This window comes from Phaenicophaeus curvirostris, chromosome 23, assembly GCF_032191515.1.
Source record: "Phaenicophaeus curvirostris isolate KB17595 chromosome 23, BPBGC_Pcur_1.0, whole genome shotgun sequence".
Lineage (NCBI taxonomy): Eukaryota > Metazoa > Chordata > Aves > Cuculiformes > Cuculidae > Phaenicophaeus > Phaenicophaeus curvirostris.
In genome coordinates this window covers 8,005,055-8,028,546 of record NC_091414.1, presented here as the reverse complement: position 1 = coordinate 8,028,546, position 23,492 = coordinate 8,005,055, and the positions used below count along the sequence as shown (strand labels likewise).

The 23,492-nt window shown below is 51.3% G+C and overlaps 2 protein-coding genes across 6 annotated transcripts in view; both read left to right on the top strand.

The window, feature by feature from the left end:
* The first annotated feature begins 59 nt into the window (after nt 1-59).
* On the top strand, nt 60-12,769 carry PTAFR (platelet activating factor receptor). Of its 3 annotated transcripts, none has more exons than XM_069875468.1 (3): nt 60-169; nt 4,774-4,965; nt 9,228-12,769. In XM_069875468.1, exon 3 carries the CDS (start codon nt 9,265-9,267, stop codon nt 10,345-10,347), a length of 1,083 nt encoding a protein of 360 aa, XP_069731569.1. In that variant the 5' UTR covers nt 60-169; nt 4,774-4,965; nt 9,228-9,264; the 3' UTR covers nt 10,348-12,769. The 3 variants fall into 3 exon arrangements, with proteins under 3 accessions (XP_069731569.1, XP_069731572.1, XP_069731570.1); XM_069875469.1 differs by having other exon boundaries at nt 61-169; nt 4,746-4,965; XM_069875471.1 differs by lacking the exon at nt 4,774-4,965.
* Nucleotides 12,770-13,806: 1,037 nt separating this feature from the next.
* Nucleotides 13,807-23,492, top strand: part of EYA3 (EYA transcriptional coactivator and phosphatase 3) — a 54,322-nt gene continuing 44,636 nt past the window's right edge. For 2 of the 3 annotated variants that reach the window (XM_069875467.1, XM_069875465.1), the window contains exon 1: nt 13,807-13,893. The gene's annotated coding sequence lies outside the window, so the exon portion shown is untranslated. Of the gene's footprint in view, nt 13,894-21,746; nt 21,950-23,492 lie in introns of all 3 variants that reach the window. The other variant, XM_069875466.1, reaches the window with a different exon arrangement.

Here is a 23,492-nt window from a genome sequence, read left to right as displayed (position 1 = left end):
TTGGTGCCAAGAGGGAAGTGAGTCACTCACCTGGAGTGAGGGTGACGCCCTCCTTGTGTCCGAGCCCCTTCCCAGGAGGGAGCACACTGGCCGCTCAGCCTTGCCGACATCTCTGTTTGCAGCAGGGACCTGCTGGGCTCTGCTGGGCCAGGTGCTCTGTGGCCCCGAGGTAAGAGGTTTCTTTCCCTTCTTCTTGCTCTCCCAGCCCTGCCTCCCTTCCCAAGCTCCACTGGCTCCTTCTGTAGGTGGGTGCCTCTGGACCCGGGCTGGCTACACGTCCTTCCCAGGATCTCTGAGCCACAGCATCTCCAGCAGCTCCAGGAGCTTAAGAGCTACCCTCATCCTCCTGGTCCGGGCGTGCCAGGGAGAGGCGTGCCCACTCCCTGCGCCCAGCAAGCAGGGACAAGGTGTGGTGTGACAGCAAGAGCCGGGATCGCGCTGCCACTGCCTCTGGGGCATGGGATGGGGACTGGTCTCATCTGGGTCCTGTCACCTAGGGGTGGCGGGAACAACCCCAGCTCTGCTTGGCTGCTGCAGAGTGAGGTGAGGAGCCCTGCCATGGACCTTCCTCCTGCAAGGGGGAGGTGGTGATGCTCGAGAGCTCCTCAAAGAGCTCAGGTCCCTCACCCCACTGGTGCACAGCCCCTGCCCTCGCCCCTGCCAGGCTGGCACAGAGGGATGGGGCAGAGCAGAGGGGGTGGCTGGCAGGAGGTGACTCGCTGCAGCCTGGGCCAGTGGGAGCAGGGGACCCAGCCGGGGGCAGCTCAGCCGAGCCGTGGTTTCCCGTGTGGCTCACAAACCCTGACATGGTGGCCCACGGAGCTCACCCTTCCACTGGAGCAGCAGCGCTGGGCTTGGGCTCCACCTGCCAAACACAGCCAGGTTCTGCCCTGCTCCTCGCGTCCCGGCTGTGCTGAGGCTGCCCAGCTCCCAGCAGCAACATTTCCTCCCAGTCTGGGTTGTCCCAGTGTAACCACAGCGAGCGGCTAACGCTGACCCTGCCAACGCTGACCCTGCCAACGCTGAGCCCTGCTCCACGCTCCCCAGATGGTTAGCACGAAGCGCGGCTGCCCCACGAGGGGCTCTCGGCCGCTGCCTTCCTGGCTGAGCAGCCCAAGCTCCAGGGCACATTCCTGCAGAGCTGGTAATAAGGTGGGGACACGTTGTGCTGGGCTCTGAAATACTTGGTGCTGCCTTCTGTTTAGTGTTTCTTTGTCGCAGTGAGCAAAAGGAAATTAAGGAAATTGTGCAGAGGGTGGGAGGTGAGTGCTGGGAACTCACGCTTCACATCAGATCATCAGCTGCTCCGGCTCAAAGGGAACTTCATGTCATTTCAAAGAACTGTCCTGGCTCTCGAGGTCACATGCTGGTGATGGGGACCAGCAGGGATCACGCTCACCCCTGTGCTGGCCCTGCACACTGCGTGCACCACTTGGCTCAGCCTGGTGGCAGCGGCTGGTGCTCTCACAGGCTCCGTGGTGTTTTCTCACGTCCTCCTCCACGGCTCTGGGCACTGACAGCGCAGCGGGCAGCACACGCAGAGCCTATCAGCTAAAAATGCTGCTCCCCTGTTTGTGCTCCATGGGGAGCTCTTCTCCACTAACACAGAGTGGTTTCGTTCTCGGAAAGAGATCCCTGGATCTTTGTCTATAATACTGTATTTTCAAACCCAAAGGAGTTTCTGATGCCTGCAAGATTTTTATGTGCTCATCAAACCCGGGTTTGTTGCTAATGGGCTCCATCTCAGAAGGAAACAGCACCAAGGCAAGATGTTGGAGGCAGCCAGCGCGCAGAGGGCAGCGTGTGCCCATTGCGGCAGCGTGCGCTTGCCGTGAGAACACCGATACGGGGAACAGCCACGGGGAACAGCCTGCTGCCTGCTGACCAGCTGGTGTGAAGTCATCCCCACAAGGGAATTTGGAAGAACTGCTCCAGGATACAGCATCCCGATAACCACCCACAGTTAGTGGTTATCTAGTACTGTTTATCGGCATCGCATGGGAATCACTTCCAGTGAAAGGAGGTTATTTATTTTTTGTTCAACGGCAAGTTTTGTTGCTAAAGTAAAGGCATGTTCAAGATTTTTTTTTTGTTATGCCTCGCCCTTGTGTGGTGCTGCTCAGCGCTATCGCCCTTTGTGTGCATCCCCTGGGCTGTCAGAGCCATAAAGAGCCTTGAGGACTGGGCAGCCCAGGGACCACCGAACAAGCCAGGCCACTGCAAAGAAAATGCATCTTGGTAGCAGATGTGAGTTGTGCACTTGGGGAGGCCTGACGTGAGCAATTGAGGCAAAGCTGGATAATGAGTAAATCATAGAATCGTAGGTTGGAAAAGGCCTTTGAGATCATGAACTCCAATCGTACCATCCCAGAACACTTTTGTGTACCTGGCTTTTAAACCCCTCCAGGGATGTTGACTCTACCACCTCCCTGGGCAGCATCTGCCAGTGCCCAAGAACCCTTTCTGTGAAGAAATTTTTCCTAATGTTCCATCTAAACTCCTCCTGATGCAGCCTGAGGCCATTCCCTCTTGTCTGTCACTTGGGAGAAGAGATCAACACCACCTCGCCACAACCTCCTTTCAGGTAGTTGTAGAGGGCAATGAGGTCTCCCCTCAGCCTCCTCCAGGCTAAACACCCCCAGCTCCCTCAGCTGCTCATAAGGCCTGTTCTCCAGCCCCTTCCCCAGCTCCAGCTGGTGTGGGATGCAGCAAGGAGGCAGCACGGCCGTGGGGAGGTCCAGGCTCAGGACGGTGAGAGGCAGATCCAGCAAGAGCTCTTGGACCAGCCAGCAAGGCTTCTGTCACTGCCAGAGCTTCCTCCCTTCGGGTCTCTGTGTCTCCACCCCTGAGCTTGGTGCAGTTTTGTTGTTTGATTCTCTGGGGCTGAAGAAAGTTTTTTTTTTGGCTGAACTTCAGCGATGCGTGCGTGGCCCGTCGGTGGCAGAGCTGACAGCTGAGTGGAGGAAGGATGAAGACTGCTGATGGAGATCCTCCCCAGCCCAGAACCTCCTGGGCTTTTCATTTCCTCTAAGAACTCAGCCGTGGCAGGACAGCAAGCTTTGTTTGGCCGTTGCTACCGCCTCTGCAAGTGCTCCCTTCCCTCCGGGACCCGACATCCTCGCTGGCTGCTCTTCCTGAAGGCACGGACTGGCTGCTAGCCAACCTCAGCAATGTGCTAGTAGTTTGTTTTTAATTTCAGCCCCCAGAAGGAGTTTTGCAGGCATAGCTGGGGCTCTGTCCGGTTCATGAGGGGTCAGGTTCCTTGGTCCATCTTTGCAGTGGCTGATGGGGAAGGAGGATGGATGACGGGCAGCGGAGGGAGGGAGGCTGCAGGCTCCAGCCCAGCACGGACACACAGCATCGCTGCAGGAGCGTCACCTTGCCCTTCAGGTCACCCTGACTTGGCTTGACAGAGACAGAATCTGGCTGTTCCCGGTCCCCTGGCTGTTCCCAGCATCCGGAGCCACCCACCCTGTGGCAGAGCAGAGCACAGGCTCCCCTGCTGTCCCTCTCACTCAGCTCAGGTGGATCCCAAGTACCTTGGATCCCCTGTGCTGCTGTAGGGGACAAGGACGATCTCGCAGCAGCTCTGGATGTATCAAGCTGGTATGTCCATGCACCTCTAGGTGCTTTGGAGCTCCCCCTGAGCAGGGCCCAGGGCAGCAGGACGTCCTGGTCTTGGCAGTGGTTTGCCAAGCCCTTGCACAACGCCCTGTCCTGCTGGGGCTGCTGGTGGCTGCTCGCCCTGGGGCACCCTGAAGCGCACGCTGTTCTTCCTTCTGGCTCTCCCAGCAGGTGACACCGCACCACAGGGTCTCTCTCTGGTGCCCCTCACAGCATTGGCACAGCCAGGGCCTTCCGTGGGCTGTTTGCCGTAGATGACATTGATGAGAAGAGCCAGTCTTCTCGGGGACACTGATGAGAACTCGCCTGCTCTGCTCCTGCTTGGATCCACGTTGTTCTTCAGATTCTGGCTGCACCTCTTTGTGCTAATGATGGACTCTGTGGCCCCATTCCAATGTGTTTCATGCTGAATCCAGGCACCAGACTCAGTGTTTCAGTTCCTGGAGGTGTCTGCAAGTGTGGGGTTGTTCAGGACATGGTGCAGGTGCTCCAAGCTCACATCTGCATTGTGTGCACATGTAAGAGCAGCATCTGCATGGAGGACAGGTTAACCATCAGCATGGGAGTTACAGCTTAGCTGGGACCACATGTGCAGCTCTGCTCCTCACTGGTGTCTCCCTGAGCACCCCACCATTTGTGTCACTGTGATGAGGGGTCTTCAGGCTGCCACAAGTAATGATGGCCATGATGTGAGAATGGGTGGGCTGGGTGAAGCCCTGCCATGCCGTGCTGTAGGTTCCTGAGATAAAAGGAGACTTGGGATAGCTGCATTCCTGGGTCTGTTCAGCTCCAACACACGTGTGAAGGAGACTGTGCTAGGGACCGAGGCTGTCCGTGACTCCATACCAGTTTCCAGGAACTTCCTTTCCTTGAAGTTATGAAGTGAAAGCTCTTCTGCCATTCAACTGTTTGAAGGATGCTCAAATGCTATCTAACCCCAGGTCTCACCAGGGACCAGTGGATTCCTGTTCTGCCTTTAGAGGAAAAGCCCAACTTTGCCCTCTTTCAGGATCATCCAGAACAGAGATACTTTGAGGAAACAGCTTTAAGGACTTTCCAGATCTCTGCTGTGGTTAACTGCCTTTCCTCTACAGCTTATTTTATTTCTCATTTCCTCTGAGCTGATGTCATACATTTCCTCTTCTCTAGTGACTCTGCAGTCATGCTGCACTTGCTCCCATTCTGGTGTCCTCTTCTGGAGAGCTGCCTGCGTGGAGATCTTCCAGCCCCAGGTCAGAGAAAATAACATTTGGGAGAGGACCAAACATCTTCATCAAAACACCCATCGCTGCTCTGCTGAAGCTGAAGATGGCCATGACGTGCTGAATCCCTTTGACTGCGGTAAGCAGAAAATACACTTTATTAGGACTGTTCCTCTTGGAATACACTTTTGCTGATGGCAGAGCTTGTGTTAGCATGGTTCTTGCACCCTGAACCATGAACTAGTAAATCCTAATTGGGAAAGCATGTCCCATAGGAGAGTGTAGACTAGTAGCAGGGTCCATACTCGTCCCCACCGTGCTCTGCTGCGCACTGGTTACTCCCATCTCCAGTTCTGCGAACAACAGAGCTGATGACACAAGCACTGGGTGATTATTGGCAGGGGTACAAGGTGGTGGCTTGGGCTGGAGCTGCTGTCAGGTGTTTTGGTAACAGCGCAGGCGGCTGCAGCAGAGAACTTCACCCACACCTACCAGCCCACACCCTGACCGCTGTGCCTGTTCTCCCTTCTGCTGGCACGGAGAAGGTTTAGGTGTTTTATAGAAAGGGGAACCACTTCAACACGAGAGGCTGAGTGGGATCCCCCAGATGGTCCTCCAGAGCCTGGGGCTTAGGACAGCTTGCAAGCATAGGGCAGATGAGAGCTCGAGTTCCCCAGGACGAAGAGAGAAGTGGATCGCGGGGAATGGTGCCATGCTCTCTTCTACCTGCATTTTGTAGAATATCTGGCCTGACAAGAGAGAAGGAGAAACAACTCTCTTGTGATTCCCTGAAGGACCTCAGCATTGGCACTGTCCGCTAATGTAAAGATGGATAAGCTCTGCCAGTGCTGCTGGGGCCAGGAGACAGCAGTGCCATCTTCCACAGCCAGAGGTTCCTAGAAGACTTAACAGCGTAGGGCACATCCTTGCTGTCATCTCTCCAGGTCACAGAGCAGCCCCTTGGCTCAAACCCATCTTCTGTGCAGGACTTCGCAGTGCAGAGGAATGTGCAGGTTCGCTCTCCCTTCCACTCCATCTGCTCAGCCTGGCAGCTGATGGGCTCACCTGAAGACCCCACCAGTAATGTTCACTGGAGCTACTGGGGAAAGTTTGGAGGCTGCCATGCCCACATCCAGCACCAGAAATTGAGGGGCAGAGGGACAGTGCCCCACGGTGCAGTCTAAAGGGGCAACAGTTTTGCCTACATGTTGGCTGGGGGCCCTTCTCCTCATGAACCTGCTCGTGGGATGCATCACCTTTTTATTCCCCCACTCTTGGTGTGTTCAGCTCTGGCGCTGCAGTGGCAGAGCACCTTCCATTGCAAAGAACCCAGCCCCGAGCACCAGGACTATTTGCTCAAGTTGTCAGATGTCAGAACAGTGGGTTTGTGATGTAGATTTGAAATAATTTCTGTAATGATTTTAGGTAATTAGCACTTTTTTCCCCCTAACACACAATAGTGTACCAGACACAAACCTCCTCATTAGTTTCTCTTGCCCCTGTGCAGCCTCACCCCTTCCCTAGATGTCTGCATCTGCCAGGCACCCTCCCGAGCAGGAAGATGCAAACCAGGGACAGTCCTTCAGCGAGTGGGAGAGCTGCACTTAGACACAGGCATTTATTTAAAGTCATGTTGTGACAGTTACCACTTTTCATAAATGAGGGTGTGGGAACAGATCCATGTGATGAGCAGCAGGACTTGCCTTGGGTCCTGCTGGGAACAAAGCCCCTGCCTGCTCCAGGACCTATCTGTGGGGCAGCAGGAGTGACCCGTTACTCCTCAGGGATGTGTCAGACCCTGGGGTGTCACAGCGCAGACCATCCTCACCTCCTGGCTCCCACCACCTGAATCAGCTGCTCCCCCTCAGCGATCAGGAGTTCTCAGCAGGGTGGTGGGGGTCGGGGTGAAGGAGGACAGGCACGTGTTCCAGCTGCTCCAACTGCCGCAGCGACCTGCTAATTCACGTGGAATATGGCTGGGAAATTGGGTTTAAGGACACCCAACCCCACACATAGCAACCTGTGCAGGTCCACAAACACGCTGTGGTTGTCGTGTCCTTGGCCCTGTGAGGGGTGAGCAGGGATGGGCTCGAGAAGATGGCTATTCCTTCCTCTTCTAGCAACTAGAATGAAGTACTAAGGGGTTTGCAGAGTTTTCTGAAGAAAAGGAGAACATTCTTTAGCCAGAGGTGACTTCCTCATTTGTAGACAAAAACGTTAAATTGTGAATGTGTGAATGAGGAACCAACAGCCCATGGTGCACAGGGAGAGAAGCGGCCCGGAGCAGGAGAGATGTGGGTTGATGCCACCCTTTGCTGCTGTGGAAGATGCAGGAGGGTGCCTAATCACCAGGCAGCAGGCTCTGGGGGAACCGTTTTGCTGTCTGTAGGGCTGGCAGAGATGAGACAGGGATGTTACAGTGTGCAGCACCCAGCATTCCCAGCACAACTCACACAAGAAGCTCAGGTTTCGTGACTGGTGAAGCAGTTCACTTGTTCGCAAAGAAAATCTCCATGTTCTGCAAATCAGGTTAAAAGCCCAGTAAGTTTAACATCAGCAAGCAACCTCCTGTCCCTGCCAGTAGTTCTCAAACTGCTCTACCTGCATTAGTCAGTTTTCTTCCCATAACTGAAGGCAGGGAGAGAACAAGCAGCTCTGCAGGATTGTGTTCCCAGAAGGTGAGTGCCTGCCCCAAGAGGTGCATGCTCTAGAGCCAGAGAAAAGCAGTAGGTTAAAGTATGGAAGGGGTTAGACCAAATCCATATAATTCTGAGACATGAGCATGCCCGGCATTGGTGACACAGGAATTTGGCATGTCCAAACTGAAGGCCAGATCTGAAGAAATCAGTTGTCTACAGCAGTCATGGCTGTCCCATCCCTGGAGGTGTTCAAGGCCAGGTTGGATGGGGCTTTGTGCAACCTGATCCAGTGGGAGGTGTCCCTGCCCATGGCAGGGTGTTGGAACTAGATGACCTTTAAGGTCCCTTTCAACCCAAACCTGGACTCCCATGTCCAGTTCTGGAAGTCCCAACATTAGAAGGATACAGAACTGTTGGAACAGGTCCAGAGGAGACTACAAAGATGATCAGAGGGCTAGAGCACCTCTGCTAGGAGGACAGGCTGAGAGAGTCAGGGTTGTTCAGCCCCGGGAAGAGAAGGCTCTGGGGCAACCTTAGAATGGCCTCCCAGCACCTGAAGAGGGCTACAAGTAAGCTGGGGAGGGGCTTTTTACAAGGGCAAGGAGTGACAGGGCAAGGGGAAATGGCTTTAAATTGGGGAGGGGAAGATTTAGACATTAGGAAGAAATTCTTCAAGATGAGGATGGGAATGACCTAGCCCAGGTTGCCCAGAGCAGGGGTGGCTGTCCCATCCCTGGGGGTGTTCAAGGCCAGGTTGGATGGGGCTTGGAGCCCCTGATCCAGTGGGAGGTGTCCCTGCCCATGGCAGGAGGTGGAACTGGATGGGCTTTAATATCCCTTCCAACCCTAGTTATTAATTCTATGAATTCTCTGATTCCATGATTCTATGAAATGCTGACTGAGGTGGGGACTGGCAATATTAAACAGCTGAAGGCACCTCTTTAGGGACAGTGTTTGTCAGCAGCCTCTCAGGGAAGTACAGAATTGGTGCTGCCCCTTACATTTGATGCAGAAACTGCGTGGGGAGGGCGGATCTGGTTGTCACCAGTTTGGTTTGGTGACAACTTGAATTCAAAATGATGGCATGAAAGACAACAGCCAGAGTTTAAGAGAGATAAACTGTAGTTAACAGCGCACTACAAAACACCCCCTTTAGTGTTAGTGACACATCTTTGACATCATTCACTGAGTGAAAAATGGGAGAGCTCTGGCAGCCTGTGAAGTGAGATTGCACGGTGCCCACAACTAAGACAACAAATAAAAACTTTGCAAGTGTAAGAAGGAAAATGTCAGAAAACAGCAAGCAGAGGGCAACTCTGGCAATGGCACTGGTGAGGTGTTTCTACCAAGTATTGTTTCATTTCTGGAATATCTCAGTAAAAATAAACATGTGGCAGTTAGAAAGGATCAGGAACCCTAGGGGAGAGAGACCCAGAAAACCTGTTTGCTGATAGTGAAAGATTAAGACACTTGAGATGGAGCAGAGTAACAGATGATTTTTATCTATGAACTCTCATGCAGTGAAGTTTTTTACGATGACAGATTAGTGATTCAGATCCACACAGCCGCATGGGGTGAAGACACAAGAGCTGGTATGGTGTGGAAAAGGTGTCAAAGAGAGGAGTGAGGGGACAGGGCCGGTGCCTGTGGCTGGGGCCAAGGCACGGAGCAGAACTCCTGCTGCCAGAGACAGCTGGAAATGAAAGGTGGGCTTTGGCTCAGCACCATTCCCATTAGCTCATTTTATGCTTTATATTTTTAGGTAAGAAGAACAGCTACAGCAGGAACTTGTGCTTCAGATGTGCCCACTCAGCACCACAATGTCTGGAAAGGGTAAAGGTGGTGCTGAAGGTAGTGCTGAGTCCTACATTTCATGCCACATAGACTCGGACTTTCGCTACACCCTCTTCACTGTTTTCTACAGCATCATTTTCATTCTGGGCTTTGTTGCCAACTGCTATGTGCTCTGGATTTTCAGCCGTATTTACCCTACCAAGAAACTCAATGAAATCAAGATATTCATGGTGAACCTGACAGTAGCTGATCTACTCTTCCTGGTTACAATGCCTATGTGGATTGTTTACTATAACCACCGTGGAGACTGGATCATGCCGGAGTTCCTCTGCAATGTGGCTGGCTGTTTATTTTTCGTTAACACCTACGCTTCTGTTGCCTTTCTGATGGTCATCACATACAACCGTTACCAAGCTGTGACTAATCCCATTAAAGCTGCTCAGTTTACCACCCAGAGAAGGGGCATCTACTTATCCGCAGCTATCTGGATCATAATAGTGGGCAGCTCTTTGTATTACCTTTTTGACAACAATACTAATCAGGAGCAGGTCAAGTCAAAGAATTTCACGCGGTGCTTTGAGCGCTATGACTCTTCTAGTGGTGTTTCAGCAGTTCTTGCCATTCACGTCATCATCTGCATTCTCTTCTACATCATTTTCTTTTGTATCCTAGGCTGGAACATTGTCATTATCAGAACTCTGTTCTCCAAACCAGGGCACCCACGGAAAAGCACTCATGTCAAGCAAAGGGCTCTCTGGATGGTTTGCACAGTGCTGGCTGTGTTCATCATAAGCTTTGTACCTCATCACATCGTGCACCTGCCCTGGACCTTGACTGTTCTGGAGCAGTGGAAGAAGGAAGACTGTCCACTGCGCCAACAACTCAATGATGCTCACCAGGTGACTCTGTGCCTCTTGAGTATGAACTGTGTGTTGGACCCAATCATCTACTGCTTCCTCACCAAGAAGTTTCAGAAGCATCTTTCAGAAAACCTGAAGAGTATGAAAGGGAGTCGCAAGTGCTCCAGGCAAACCACAGACACAGTGATTGAGGGCACCATTCACCAAGAGGATGCCATCAGAATCTAGGTCAGCCCTGTTCTGACTGCAGACTGCAATGCGTGACTCACTCATCTTTTCTCAGGAAAAACCACTGAGGAACACAACAGAGGACCAGAATATTAGATTTCCTTTTTCCCATTAGAAAGAAGAATGGACACTCATTTCTTCTATCACATGCAACTGGCAGAACTGGAACTGTAATAATCTGACATAAAAACTCCTTCTATTGGGGCTGATGTACTGGGTACTGAGAACAGCTCAGACAACCTGCTTTTACGTGAAAGATGCTGAGTGGCTGCAGAGAGCACCTAGAAGCCAAGTGCACTAAAGCTACCCATGGTGCCAGCCCAGATAGCACCATCCTTGGTCCTTTGCCTGCCCAGCTCCCACAAAGAATCCAGTATTAGAGCCATAAGAGACTTCTAAAAGACCTGGAAGAACAGACTGAGTTGCTAGCATCATCAAGTGAAGCTTTCTGAGAAGCTTGCATGGTTATGTGAAGAGAATCTGAGCTGAACAAGCTCTTGAGCGGCTGGAAGCGACACAGTCCAAGGAGTTCCACAAATGCCACCAAAGAAGAAATCAACACCTCTGATCTCTCTTTCCCTACTCGCATGGTCTGCTGGAGTCCATACTTGACAGATTGCCTTTGCTCCCAGCTCTTGAATCAGTCAAGGAACTGGAGCAGTGGGCAAGAAAAGGAGGAAGAATTGGCAGAGCCTCAGCTCCCCTGCCCCATTTGGCATTATGGCCAACAGGACTTTTGTCTGCCCTGGTGTCTTGAATGATAGCAGAGCTGGAAAACCAGTGACCTCTTGCACTCAGTTTAGGAACTTCTGGCTGACTGCATGTGTCTGTAGAAACCCAACCTCACTTTGCAGGCTCCAGAGACAGAAGATTACAGTCAGCATGGGCATTATATCACAAAGACAAAAAGCTTAAAACACTTCAGTGTCTTTGTTCTTATTTATTTAAATTACTGTTGTAGCAAGCAACTGTGCACTATTGCTTTCCCCAGCATTTCTGTTTCTGCTATGAAGGAACGAAGCTGACTTAGTTCTTGGTATCCCACCACAGTGAAGTATCTGGTCAGGTCAGGGCGCTTTGCTAGTACATCAGTGTTGCACAGAGACACAGCACAGCTGAGAGACATTGAACTCTCACACTCTGATGGGACTGGAGCCTCCGCACGCAGGGCTGCAGCTGGACAAAGGGATTTTCCAGAGGTGCTGAGTTCTGTTACCAATCATGAGACACTTGAGGTTCTTCTTCTAACTGAAATTGCTCAAGCAAGCACAGGAAACTGGGCGGGGAAGGATAGGGAACTTACTTGTTTTCACAACAGTTTTTGGTTCCCTAAACAGCATAGGAGAGTCTGGGTGATGACAGGAAAAGCATATCTGACCAGTGGCACTGCTGATTCATCTGCAAGGGCAGCAGCCTTCCTACTTCAGAGAATTAAAAAGATAAGCTGCAGTCTTTACAAAGACAGGAGCAACTTTGTATCAGACTTTGCCTACATTCAGTGGAGAAACAGGTCCTTCAGATCTGTCTCCTGAAGATCCTCAGGCAGCTTTGATGCTTGCTTGTGTGAATGAGCAAAAGAAATAAGACATTGCATTTTATAATGTCATCTGCCAGGACCAGCCATGCAATCAAGGCCCACTGCCAGCCAGAGGAAAGAATCAATGTGAATGCATTTCCCTCCTGGTCCTGGACTCAGCTCCAGCAACAGCCACCCAACCAGACCACCTGCAGGCAGCTCCCAGCAGAGAGAATTCCCTGGCTACGTCCCTTGGCCATGCTCAAAGCTTTGCCTCGAATCTCCACTCATCCGAGCTGCAGCACAGAGCCCAGCGAGTGACTTCTGTCACTTAAAAGCCTCAATCCCACTTGCTGGAGGAATCTACCTCCTCGGGCAGCATGTTCCAGCTGAGGAGCTCTGGCTGAGCTCTTGCTGCTGGCAGGTGTTTCTTTTCCCTCACCACCCAAGGCAACAGCAGGAAGCTCTTCTGCTCACAGCCCCACAAGCCCTGAACAGATGGAGTACAGCAACTGTTAAGAGGAAATGGAAAGGGATTTTATGTGGAGATCTCGTAAATGCATGATCATCTGTTGATTTCCTGGAAAGCTTGCAGCAGAGTTTACAGTTTAGGCTCCTTGCTGTGGGTAAACAATACACTTCAGAAACAGCTGTAAGGGCCGTGTGGGCTCAGAGAAAAATGTAAACTGGCATCTAAGGAAAAGGGTGAGCAGAGGAAAAAGCCCTGAGGCTTCAAGGACAAGATGCTGCAGTAATTAAGTCAGTAACAATGCATTTCTAAAAACCAGCCTAAGCTTTTGCCTCTATTCCTGGAATGACTTTCTCAGTGTTACCACAATGCTGCATTGCTCTGTTCACTTTGCAGAAATCCTCAAAAGTTCTTTTAAATAAAGCATGGTTTCCTGAGTGCTTGGCCCTGTCAGTTCTTCCCCTCTTCACCTTTTGGTATTTAAAAAACACAGCACACACCAGCACTGCTTCATCTTGTGGTTACTGCTTTCAAAATGATTTGAATTCTGAGGAAGGGTAGAATTAAAGGCTCAGCAAGTTCAGACCTGCTGAAAGGGGAAAGAAAGGAATTCAGAGAGGAACCAACTGCTGAAAAATCTGTGAGAGCTTCCAAAACCCAACTGGGCTCAGCGCAGACAGGCAGCCCTGCAGACCCTCGCGCTTGGTGGGGAAATGGGCCTCTTCTTATAATCATAGAACAGGTTGGGTTGGAAGGGACCTCAAAAGCCCATCCAGTCCCACCTCCAGTCATGGGCAGGGACACCTCCCACTGGATCAGGGGCTCCAAGCCCCATCCAACCTGGCCTTGAACACCCCCAGGGATGGGGCAGCCACCCCTGCTCTGGGCAACCTGGGCCTCCCCACCCTCACAGCAAAACATTCCTTCCTAAGATCTCACCTCAATCTCCTCTCTTTCAGCTCAAAACTGTTCCCCTTGTCCTCTCCCTGCCCTCCCTGATCAAGAGCCCCTCCCCTGCTTTCCTTCCTTCAGCACTGGAAGCTGCTCTAAAGTCTCATCAGAACCTTCTCTTCTCCAGGCTGAACAACCCCAACTCTCCCAGCCTGGCCTGGTACGGGAGCTGCTCCAGCCCTCAGATCATCTCCGTGGCCTCCTCTGCACTCGCTCCGACAGCTCCACGTCCCCCCTGTGCTGAGGGCTCCGGAGCTGGGCGCGGGGCTCCAGGTGGGTCTCAGCAGAGTGAGCGGAAGGGCAGGATCCCCTCCCTCCCTCCCTGCTGGTCCCACGCTCGGGGTGCAGCCCGGGGCACGGCTGGTTTCGGGGCCGGGAGCGCCGAGGAGCTCCTCCACTGAGCTCCTCCTCCCCGCCCCCCCGGCCCTCCTCCTCCTCGGCCCCGCCCCCGCCCCCCTCGCCGGCCCCGCCCCCCCGCGGGGACCGCCCCCGCCCCGCCCCCTGGGTGACGTCGCTTCCGGCGCGGCGCGCGGCGCTTCCGGCGGGGCGGAGCCGGCGCTGCCATGTCCGCCGCGGGACGCGCCGGGCCCGGCTGTGGTGCCGCCTCTCGGTAAGCACCCGCCGAGGCCGGCCCGGCCGCTCCGCGTCTCACCCTTCTCCGTCGGCCGCGGGGCGGGCCGGGGGCGCGGGGCCCGGCAGGAGCGGGCCTGGGGCGCGGGGCTCTGCCGCCGGGCTCTGCCGCCCGGATGAGTTCCCCGGTGTCCCCGCCGCTGGGGGAGCGGAGCGGCAGCCGGGGCCGCCCCGGGCCGCCCCCCGAGCCGCGGTGTGCGGGCCCCCACGGGGCGCCGTCAGCCGCCCCGGGGCGCGGGGGCTGCGGGGCCCGGAGCGGCGGGAGGGCTCGGCGGGGCCGCGGGCGGCTGGGCCTCCCCGGCGGCGGTACGGTCCGGTCGGCTCCGCTGCGCGCCCACGGCCTTTGGAACGCGCCTGGAGTCCCTGGAGCGCCGTGCGGGTCCAGCGCGAACTGCGTGCCCCGTTCCCTCGATTTATGGTGTGTCTGAAGCGCGTCTGGAGCGGAGCCGGCCTGGGGACAGCGCGGCTGCGGCCTGCGGGGCGGGCAGCCCCGGGCGCCCTCGGCGCGGAGCCAGCGTCGCTTCTGCTTCGGTGATGCTCTTCGTTCAGAGTGGGGTAACTTCTAGCTGGTTAGTGAGAGTCAACCTGACTGGTTCAGATAAGATCGTTATAATTATCGTTATCTACCTCTGTTGTTTGGTTTACTTCCATTATGTCTGTGGCACGTTATCTTAAATTTGTGATGTTGAACCAGATAGGTTTTGTTGAGAGTTGTGGCAATGCACATGCCTCAAGTTTGTTTTCAGGAAAAGCTACTTCTAAAAATGCATGGAGATAGTGGCTTCCTCAGCATGTGAAACTGCTGACCTGTCAGACTCTACCTTTTGAGGTTTGAGGGGTTTTTTTATCACCTTATGGTATAATGTTTCCTCCTTGTGCAGTTCCACAGGACAGTTTTTGCCCCGCAGTTGGTGATCACAGAATCATAGAATAACCAGGTTGGAAGAGACCCACCGGATCATCAAGTCCAACCATTCCTATCAAGCACTAAACCATGCCCCTTAGCACCTTGTCCACCCGTGCCTTAAACACCTCCAGGGAAGGTGACTCAACCACCTCCCTGGGCAGCCTGTTCCAATGCCCAATGACCCTTTCTGTGAAGAATTTTTTCCTAATGTTCAGCCTGAACCTCCCCTGGTGGAGCTTGAGGCCATTCCCTCTTGTCCTGTCCCCTGTCACTTGGGAGAAGAGCCCAGCTCCCTCCTCTCCACAACCTCCTTTCAGGTAGTTGTAGAGAGCAATGAGGTGTCCCCTCAGCCTCCTCTTCTCCAGGCTAAACACCCCCAGCTCTCTCAGCTGCTCCTCATAAGACCTGCTCTCCAGCCCCCTCACCAGCATGGTGATGTGACAGTACAGCCTTGCTGCTCTGTCTAAAAGGTGCTGAAGTGAAGATGTAGTGGTTCACCCACTGTCACAGTTATTGCTCAGTGCCTGCCTCCAGCTTCCACCTCCCGCTCAGCCCCGCTGTGCAGCCTCAGCAGTGTTCATGGCACCTCGGTAACTGCACGTTGTAGTGTGTGTGACAGCCAGGGCTGGAAAACTGTCACTTTCCTGTCACAGATGTAGGCAATAGCTGTAGTAATTCCTAAGTAATTGGTGACTTCAGAAGGGTTTGTAGCTTCCCAAAGCTTTGCCCTGTAAATGTCCAGATGTTGAATGAGTTTTGAATTGAATGTGTCAGAGTATGCTTTAAATAGGTTTTCTGTGTTTGGTGTCAATGGGTTGGCACCTCTGCAGCAAATTAATGTGCTGTTTCCTGGCTTTCCTGTACTGAACAAACACCGTATGTGGTGAAATGCGAAACTGAGTAGAACATGATGGCATTGTTTAATGGAATGACAAGCCTAGCAAGTAACGTTGTGTGTAGGTCATGTTATGAACAATGACTTGGGCTCACAGTAGGCAGTGTCTCCTTTTGAACGTGAGGAACTTGGTGCCTGTATTCTCCGTTCTCAGCAGCAGGAGTTTTTTCCCTTCCCTGCAAGTCAGCGCTCCTTTTTCTCTTGTGGAAAAAGAATGTTTGTTAAAACTTGTCCTGGGTCTGCAAAACCCTGTGACTGAGAAAGCAGCTATCAGGGTGGAGATTGACAGGAAACTTTTGAGACCTTAAATGGAGTCATGTCAGGATTTAACAACTGGCGTTCCCTGTATGAGCTTGCACCCAGCTGAGCCTACAAACAACCCACCCACAGCCAGGACCCTGGTAGCAGTTCCTGAGAGTTCAGTTTGGTCACCTAAAACATGGCCCATGACACACGCTGGTTTGCTGTAAGTTGAGGAGGGTCTTTTCCAGCTTTTCCTTGCTTTGTCTTATCCTTAATTTATTCTCTTTCTTTCGTCCTGGAAGTTGTTCCTTTAATTATTTCAAGGGCAGCACACAAGCAGCTCTTCAGCAGCCCTGGCAGTGATAGGGGTCAGCCCGTGCGGGTGCTGAGGCTGGAGGCGCTCCATCACCTGGGGGCGTCCCTGCACAACCTTTCTGCCTTCTCGCAGCCGCATCTGGAGCTTCAGTGCAGGTGGAGCTGCGAGGTCTCCTGGTGTGTTCCTCAAACCTGATGTCTGGGAGAGTGCTGTGGGCAGGACACTGAGGTCATAGCGGGCTCCTCAATGCGTGGCGTCATCCTAATCTACACCACACCAGGCACTGCTGTCTTGTCTTTTCTTGGTTGTCATAAGTCAGTCCCTTAACTGCGTTGGATAATTAATTGGGAAACAAGCTTTTTGTTATTGGAATTAAGGATGTGGCCAGCGTAATTTCAGAAGGGTTGGAGCAGTTCTTCAGCTCTGCAGAGAGAACTCTTCCTCAGCTGAAAGCCATCTGCAGTGCTCACATCCCAAGCACTTTCTTTCAAGTCTTGAAGTTTGCGCTGTTTATGTTTGAATCCTGACAGTGCTCTTTCTCTGAAAGCCACCAACTGGAGTAGAACATAAAGCTTTAAACCAGGTGATGGTTCATAGTTCTGTAAATATCGTGCTGCTATGGGTGAATCCAGGCTTTGAAGATTTTACAAAACAGTCTCCTACAGAGACAGCCTTTCCTGTGACGGTTTTTTTGCCCTATTCTATTTGAGAGAAAGAAATCCTTCCTTAAATATGATTGATTTAAGACAATCGGGGAGAAAAAGGCATATTCAGGACCAGGATCATTTGAAAAAATAGGTGATTGTTCTTCAGAGTGGGAGAGAAAGTGGAAGTTGCTTTCAAAACCACGTGGAATGTTCAAGTAGGCGTGGTCACTGTTTTCCTAGCAAAGTTTCCCCATGCTGCTTTTTGTGATAAAGGCATAGTTGCTGTCATATCCTTAGTGGAAAAAACACTGTCCCGTAAACCAGCCTGTCTGTTCAAGGCTTTGAAGCTTGGCATCGAAGTCCAGTCCTATTTGTGATACACCTGATGTTTTGTTCAATACTTTTATTAGAGCTCTTGAGATCTCAGAAGCTTTTGCCTTGATTATGCTGTGTGCTTGAAATCCTTGTTTCTGGTCCAGCCAGAAATTTTTGGTACAGGGAGGGGAGCTGGCCTTTTTGAAAGGTAAAGGGACTCAAATAGAGCAGGGTCTGCCTTCGTTTTTTATTGTTTTTTATCTTTGCTGGTGTTCTGGAGAACTGTAGAGACACACAAAGTTTAATTCTTTTTCTCCCTTTTTTTTTTCTCTCTTTTTCTTCTTTTTCTCTTTTTTTTTTGTGTTTTTTTTTCTATCCAGTGGTTGGCTGTCATGCCAAGCCTCTGACCTTTCTGGATATGAGGAGACACTAATGCTCCTGGCTTAAAAAAACAACCCCAAGTTACAAACTCTTGCCTGACCTGAAGAAAGCCCAAAAATCCTCATGAGTCAATGGTCCCACGGCTCTCAGCATTTTGAAATACAGTAGCAAAAGTTGTGTGGCAATTCTCTGAACTATAAGTCTGTGTAGCACCTTTCCAGGACCTAAAGAATTTAATTTCATGCTGAAGAAAAAGCAGCACCAAGTTGCTGAGTAAGTTTCTCAAATCTCTGATTGAAGTAAACTTTTTCAGGGATACTGTTACAAAAAACCAGATAGAATTGGTGTGAGTTCTGGCTGAACTGCTGCCATGATCTAGGGTCTGTCATGCAGCTTCATTTTCCAGTGAGGGCAGTAAAAAGTGGACTGGTTCAGGAGAGCGTCTTACAGATCCATCAACTGGAACTGGCCTGAGGTGAAGGTGACTGACCCCACCCCTTGGGGAACGCTGGGTGCTGGAGGATTTTGGAGATAAAAGGCAGCAGAAAACACTGTGGGCTGCTTTTTCTCAAAAGTTGCCTGTGACATATGGTAAGTGAGAAGAAGATGCTAATTCTAGGGTTCTCATTTAGGTGGGGGTGGACACACAGGCAGAGGTTACCAGGGCTCCAGGAGCTGTGGAAATGGGTTGTGCCTGTGTTCCTTGCCTGTCGCAGGTGGTAGATAATACTGAATGTAGCTTAGAGTGTGGGGTTAATCTGTCTGTGATTACAGCTGCAGTGGCTGTCAGCTAAAATAAAGATGCACAGTGCTGTCCGTTGCCACAGCTAAGCCAAATACAAATATCCTACTAGAACAAGAACACTCATCTATCCACGTTCATTTTGTGTTCCCTAATGAACACAAGCGGCTCTAAGGTCTCTCTGAAGCTTTCTCTTCTCCAAGGTGAACAACCCCAACTCTCTGTTTGTCCTCATAACTGAAGTGCTCAAGCCCTCAGACCATCTCTGTGGCCTCCTCTGGACTGGTTCCAGCAGTTCCATATCCTTCTTATGCTGGGGATTCCAGAACTGAATGCAGGACTCCAGGTGGGGTTTCAGGAAAGTAGAGCAGAGGAGTTAATCACATGTTAATTGTAATTCATGCTGATGAGGACCTGAACTACCATGAAAAAAGAAGAGAATTGGAACGAATGGGACCTTAGGGGTACATTTGGAAAAGAAGCCATCAAAGAGTTCTTCACCAAAATTTTCCTTACTGTGGAGGTAATGCTTCCATTTGTGACATGTTAATTCTTATTTGAAACTTGACTGACCTGCTAAGGGTGGAGAGGGAAAAGGATTTTGCACCTGACCTGGAGCAAGAATCTTTTACTATCTACATCTGCATTTGTTTGGTGCCTGTTGATGGTGCAGTAACTTGTAAGTGAGGAGTTGTTGAAACCAAATGGAATGTGTTTGTTCTTGTTTTGGGTGATTCTTGACACAGGAGCATTAGCATTGTCTGGTTGTCCACACTGTAATCAATATCAATGGTTTTAAGTGTGATTAGTTCTTTTGGTGGTGCTTATGGGGGAGCCAGCCTCGTGGTTGTGCTGTAAATGCTGTGTCTGTAAGGAGACTTCTTCCCTGGGATGCGGTGGATGGAGATGGATGGAGACGACTTCTTCCCTGGGATGTGGTGCTGCTTGGCTGCTGGCTGTGCAGCAGGGGTAAGGTAAGGTACAAAGCAAGAGGTGGGCTCTGCTCACAAAGGACTTTTGTAAAGGGCAACAGCATTGCACACACAGGAAAAGGGAAGCACTGTTGGGTCTGTGTGAGCAGAAATCCCAGACCTGAAATGTTACTGGGCTTGTCCTGGCCACCTCTGGATCAGGACTGTGATAGCTATCAGGAGCTATGTGGTGAGATCAGAAAAGCTGCAAATTTGGGAGAATTATAGTGGGAGATTTCAGTTGCCTGGACAGAGACCAGTTCTTGTTGCCTCAACAGGAGGCAAGGTAGAGAGCAGTGCTGACTCAGTAAAGGACTGCTTCCTGCAGCAACCAAAATTACATAAACTGACAGGAGAAGCTGCTTTTCAAAGTGCTGTGGGGCACAGGACCAAGTTTAAGCTACAGTAGAATGGCTTATAGCAGCCACAGCACAGAGATAACTGAGTGGAAGGAGACAGCAGAGAAAATAAATTCAGCACATGGGTACTTTTAGGAAAGTACAGCATCTAAAAATGAATCGAATAGTTTAAAAATTGCCAAAACCATACAAAAATGTGCCCCAAAAGCAAGCAGCCTACAAGGAGCTTGGTGTCGGTTTAAAAAATACTGTGTCAGAAACAAAAATGCACCGATTGAAAACAAAGAGATTGGTTTCTCCCCCAAAGTCCCTGTGTGGCTCAGTGGGAAATGTAAAAACCGTCCTGGGGGATGGATGAGCATTTAAAAATCACAAAATACAGCGAGTGAAAACAGGAAGATGTATAGCATGGCAAGTGAAATCTAACAAGAGTATTAAAATGGTGAGGAGGAAGTTCAAGAGCACCTTGTGGAGGAGACTCAGAGCGGCAGTAGCAGCTTTGCTAGATCCAAGAGCAGGCATGCACGTGGTGAGTGTGTGGGACTGCTGGGTGACTGTGGGTGGAACAGAGGAGCTCAGTGGTTCATTGTCACTGTTACTGCTAAAGATGGGCTCTAGAGGACATCCTGGGACAACACGCAAGGGACTTCCAGCAGGAATAAGATGATGGAGTAATAAAGGAAAAAATCACCGCCTACTGGAAAATACAGTCCATTGAAAAAGAGTTGGCATGGATCTTCTGGAGTTCTGCGAGGGTGTGGGCAGGGGGGAGCAATGGGTCCCATTTACTGAAAACATTTGACAAGGTTATTTTAAGGAAGCTGAGCTTCCCCGGCCTTGGAGGAGAGGTTCTCTGGTGAAAGAATGAGTGTGGACTGCAGGGGACCTCATGAGGGTCCTCTTTCAGCCTCCTGCTCACAGGAGGTGGGGTGTTCGAGATCTTGTCCACAGCGTTGTGAGAATGTGCAAGGGTGGACGTTTCACCACCCTGCTGGGTATCTCTTGCAGTGCAAACCACTCACACAGTAAAAAATTTTTTTTCATGTATTGAACTAGCATTTTCCTTGTTGTAGTTTCTGACCATTACTGCTTTCTCCAGGCACTTGAGCTGAGTCTGATTGGGTCTTTCCCTATGATATCCTTGTAGCCTTGCTTGAGACGAGCCTTCATTGCTGCCAGGATTCACAGCTGCTCATGTTGAACTTGTCCACCAGCATCTCCGCTTGCTTTCCTGCAGAACTGTGACCTCTTAATGTGTTCCCAGCCTGTCCTTGTGCATCACGTTGCTCCATCCTGAGGGCAGCACATGGTGCTAGCTCTTGTTGAACTTGCCAAGGGTCCTACCAGCCTGTTCTTCCAGCATGTCCCAGTCCATCTGAATTGCAAGGCTGATTTTCAGGCTTTTGGGCTACACCTCTCCTATTTGATCTTATCTGCAGGTGGTTTTGAAGGTCTGTTCTGTACTGTTGCAGTGGTCATGATGGACATGTTAATATTGTGTCCACTATCGGCTCATGTAGGTGGCTTTCGGTTGCCAGCCACTGGTCAAGTTGTAGACCTGTAACCACAGTCTCCTGAACCGGGTGGTCCAGACATTTTTTCATCTGCTGTGTAGCCTGTACATAATTTATACCTGCCCAGTGTGGCTGTAAGGATGCTGAAGGATTCTGCATTGCTAGAACGAGATACAGGATAGCTCTCTTATTCTGCAGAGCATGTTGTTGCATTGGAAAGGGCAGTCAGATTGGCCTTTGGTGTATCCATTTGCCTTTGCTTCTTGTTCTCAGTCGCTTTCTTGTCCTTCATGTGTGTGTGAATGGTCTGTGTGTGGATTTGCTCCACAGTCTGTCCCCGAGACACTGAGGCAAGTCAGACTGGCTTGGATCTCCCTTTGTCAAGGTGACATTTGCCCTTTTGCAGTTGTCAGTCACATCACAGACTGAGTTTCACTTTTCAAAAATTACAGAAAGCAGCTCTTCCTGCATCTTCTGATCTTAGAGTTGTGTGTCCAGTTTTCTTCAGGTGGCCTCTGACGTGACCTTTCTTTACTGTTGTAGGTGTCTGGGAGCAGCAGGGACAGCCTGGCCCTAAGGGGAGGGACACCGAGTGTGGTAACAAGACTGGCGGCAGCAGTGGCTTCCCAGCCAGGGCACAGACCTTCAGGACTGCAGGGTGAGCAGGGCAGCTGGGTTAAGGCAAGAGCCCGGATTAGCAGCCGGATCAATGGTGAGGCAGCTCTGGAGTCAAGTCTGTAGCTCAGGTGGGTGCCAGAGGTGAGAGCTACAGCCTTCAGCAGCTGGTGAGGCCGAGAGCAGTGGCTTGGTTGTAACCTGCAGCACGGTCACTGCTGCACTCTCTGGGCCCTGAGCCCAGGTCACCAAAGCCCTGGAGCGGGGACGTTTCCTGGGGGCTGTGGCAGGTGGCACTGCCTTCTTCCACATTCTGCTTTGAGGCAAAAGGACTTGGGGAGCCCCGGCGCAGTCATTGATGGTAAAGTCTGAAACAGGTAAAATATTGAGTACCTCAGCCTTCCCTGTGTCCTTGGGCAGTGATTGCCCGCCCTGTGCAGTGTCCGTCCAATGCTACTCCTGGCCATTTGCTGCTGATATGCTCACGGGAGCCCTCAAAGTCCTTCTTGTTGCCCTGCGCATCCCCGGCCACGTGTGAGCTAGCTGAGCTTCCAAGCCCTGTGTGCTTCATCAGTTCTGATGAGTTCCTCATCTGTATCTGGTCTCTGCTCCCCCTCCTGTGTGCTTCCTCTGGAGTTCTTTTGGGGCGGTCTGTGTCCAGCCAAACCTTCTGCATTCACTCATTCCCTGTGTGCTAGGATGGACTGTTCTTTGAGGGAAGCTGTCCCTGAAGATCACCATCTCTCCTGGGCTGTGCTGCTCCTTTAGGGAATGCCTGGTTTTGCCATATCCTGTGTGGGATCCTGTGGGAGCAGGTGTCGGGCTGGGTCTGTGTGCTCTGTGTAGGCAGGGTGCTGTTTTGGCAATGGTGAATGCCGATGGGGAATATTTCAGTAGCTCAGTGGTTGAAGTATTATCACAGTTGGATATGGGAATGCTGAGATACAGGAAAGAAGGAAACTGTAAAGAGCCTTTCCGGTGGAGGACAGTGGTCATGTCCACCCGCTGCTCACACCCTGATGTGGAGGCACACAGGTCACTGCCAGCCTAGGATGTGCTGAGAGTGTATTTTACCTGATGATTAAAACTTGAGTCATAAATCTTCAGAATAAGAAGCCCTGTGTAGGTGTGCAGTGTAGAGCAATGCTAATGTCTCTTTTCTTCACTTTTTATATTTATTCCTTGGGTTGTTTTTAATTAAATCTAAAAAAAAGAAGAAAAATGAGGGAGGGGGATGCAGCACATTCCTATGCCACATCCTGCTCTTCTCCAAAGGCAGTGGTTTGTCACAGGCTGAGTGGTGTGGTCACAATTCAGCCCTGGCTTGGCCTGTTTCGGCAGCTAAAAGTGAGGAGTTGGGCTCCCAAATCCCTCCTTCCCACCCCCAGGGAACGGGGAGAGGGAAAGGAGAGGAAAAGACTTGGGAGTTGGAAACTAAAACTGCAATTTTAATGAAATAATAATGATGATGAAAATAATTTTTACAAATATAATAAAATATTATTTACAAATAACTGAGATCACGTCCCCAGTCCTTGTTGACTGTACATCACAAATGCTGCAGAGCAGACACCAGGGAAAGGATCCACAGCTGGGAGGGAGCTGGGCTCAGGAACCAGATTTAGGAATGCGTGGATCTAGGATCAGGGTCAAACAGGCAAGGGTCTCTTTGGA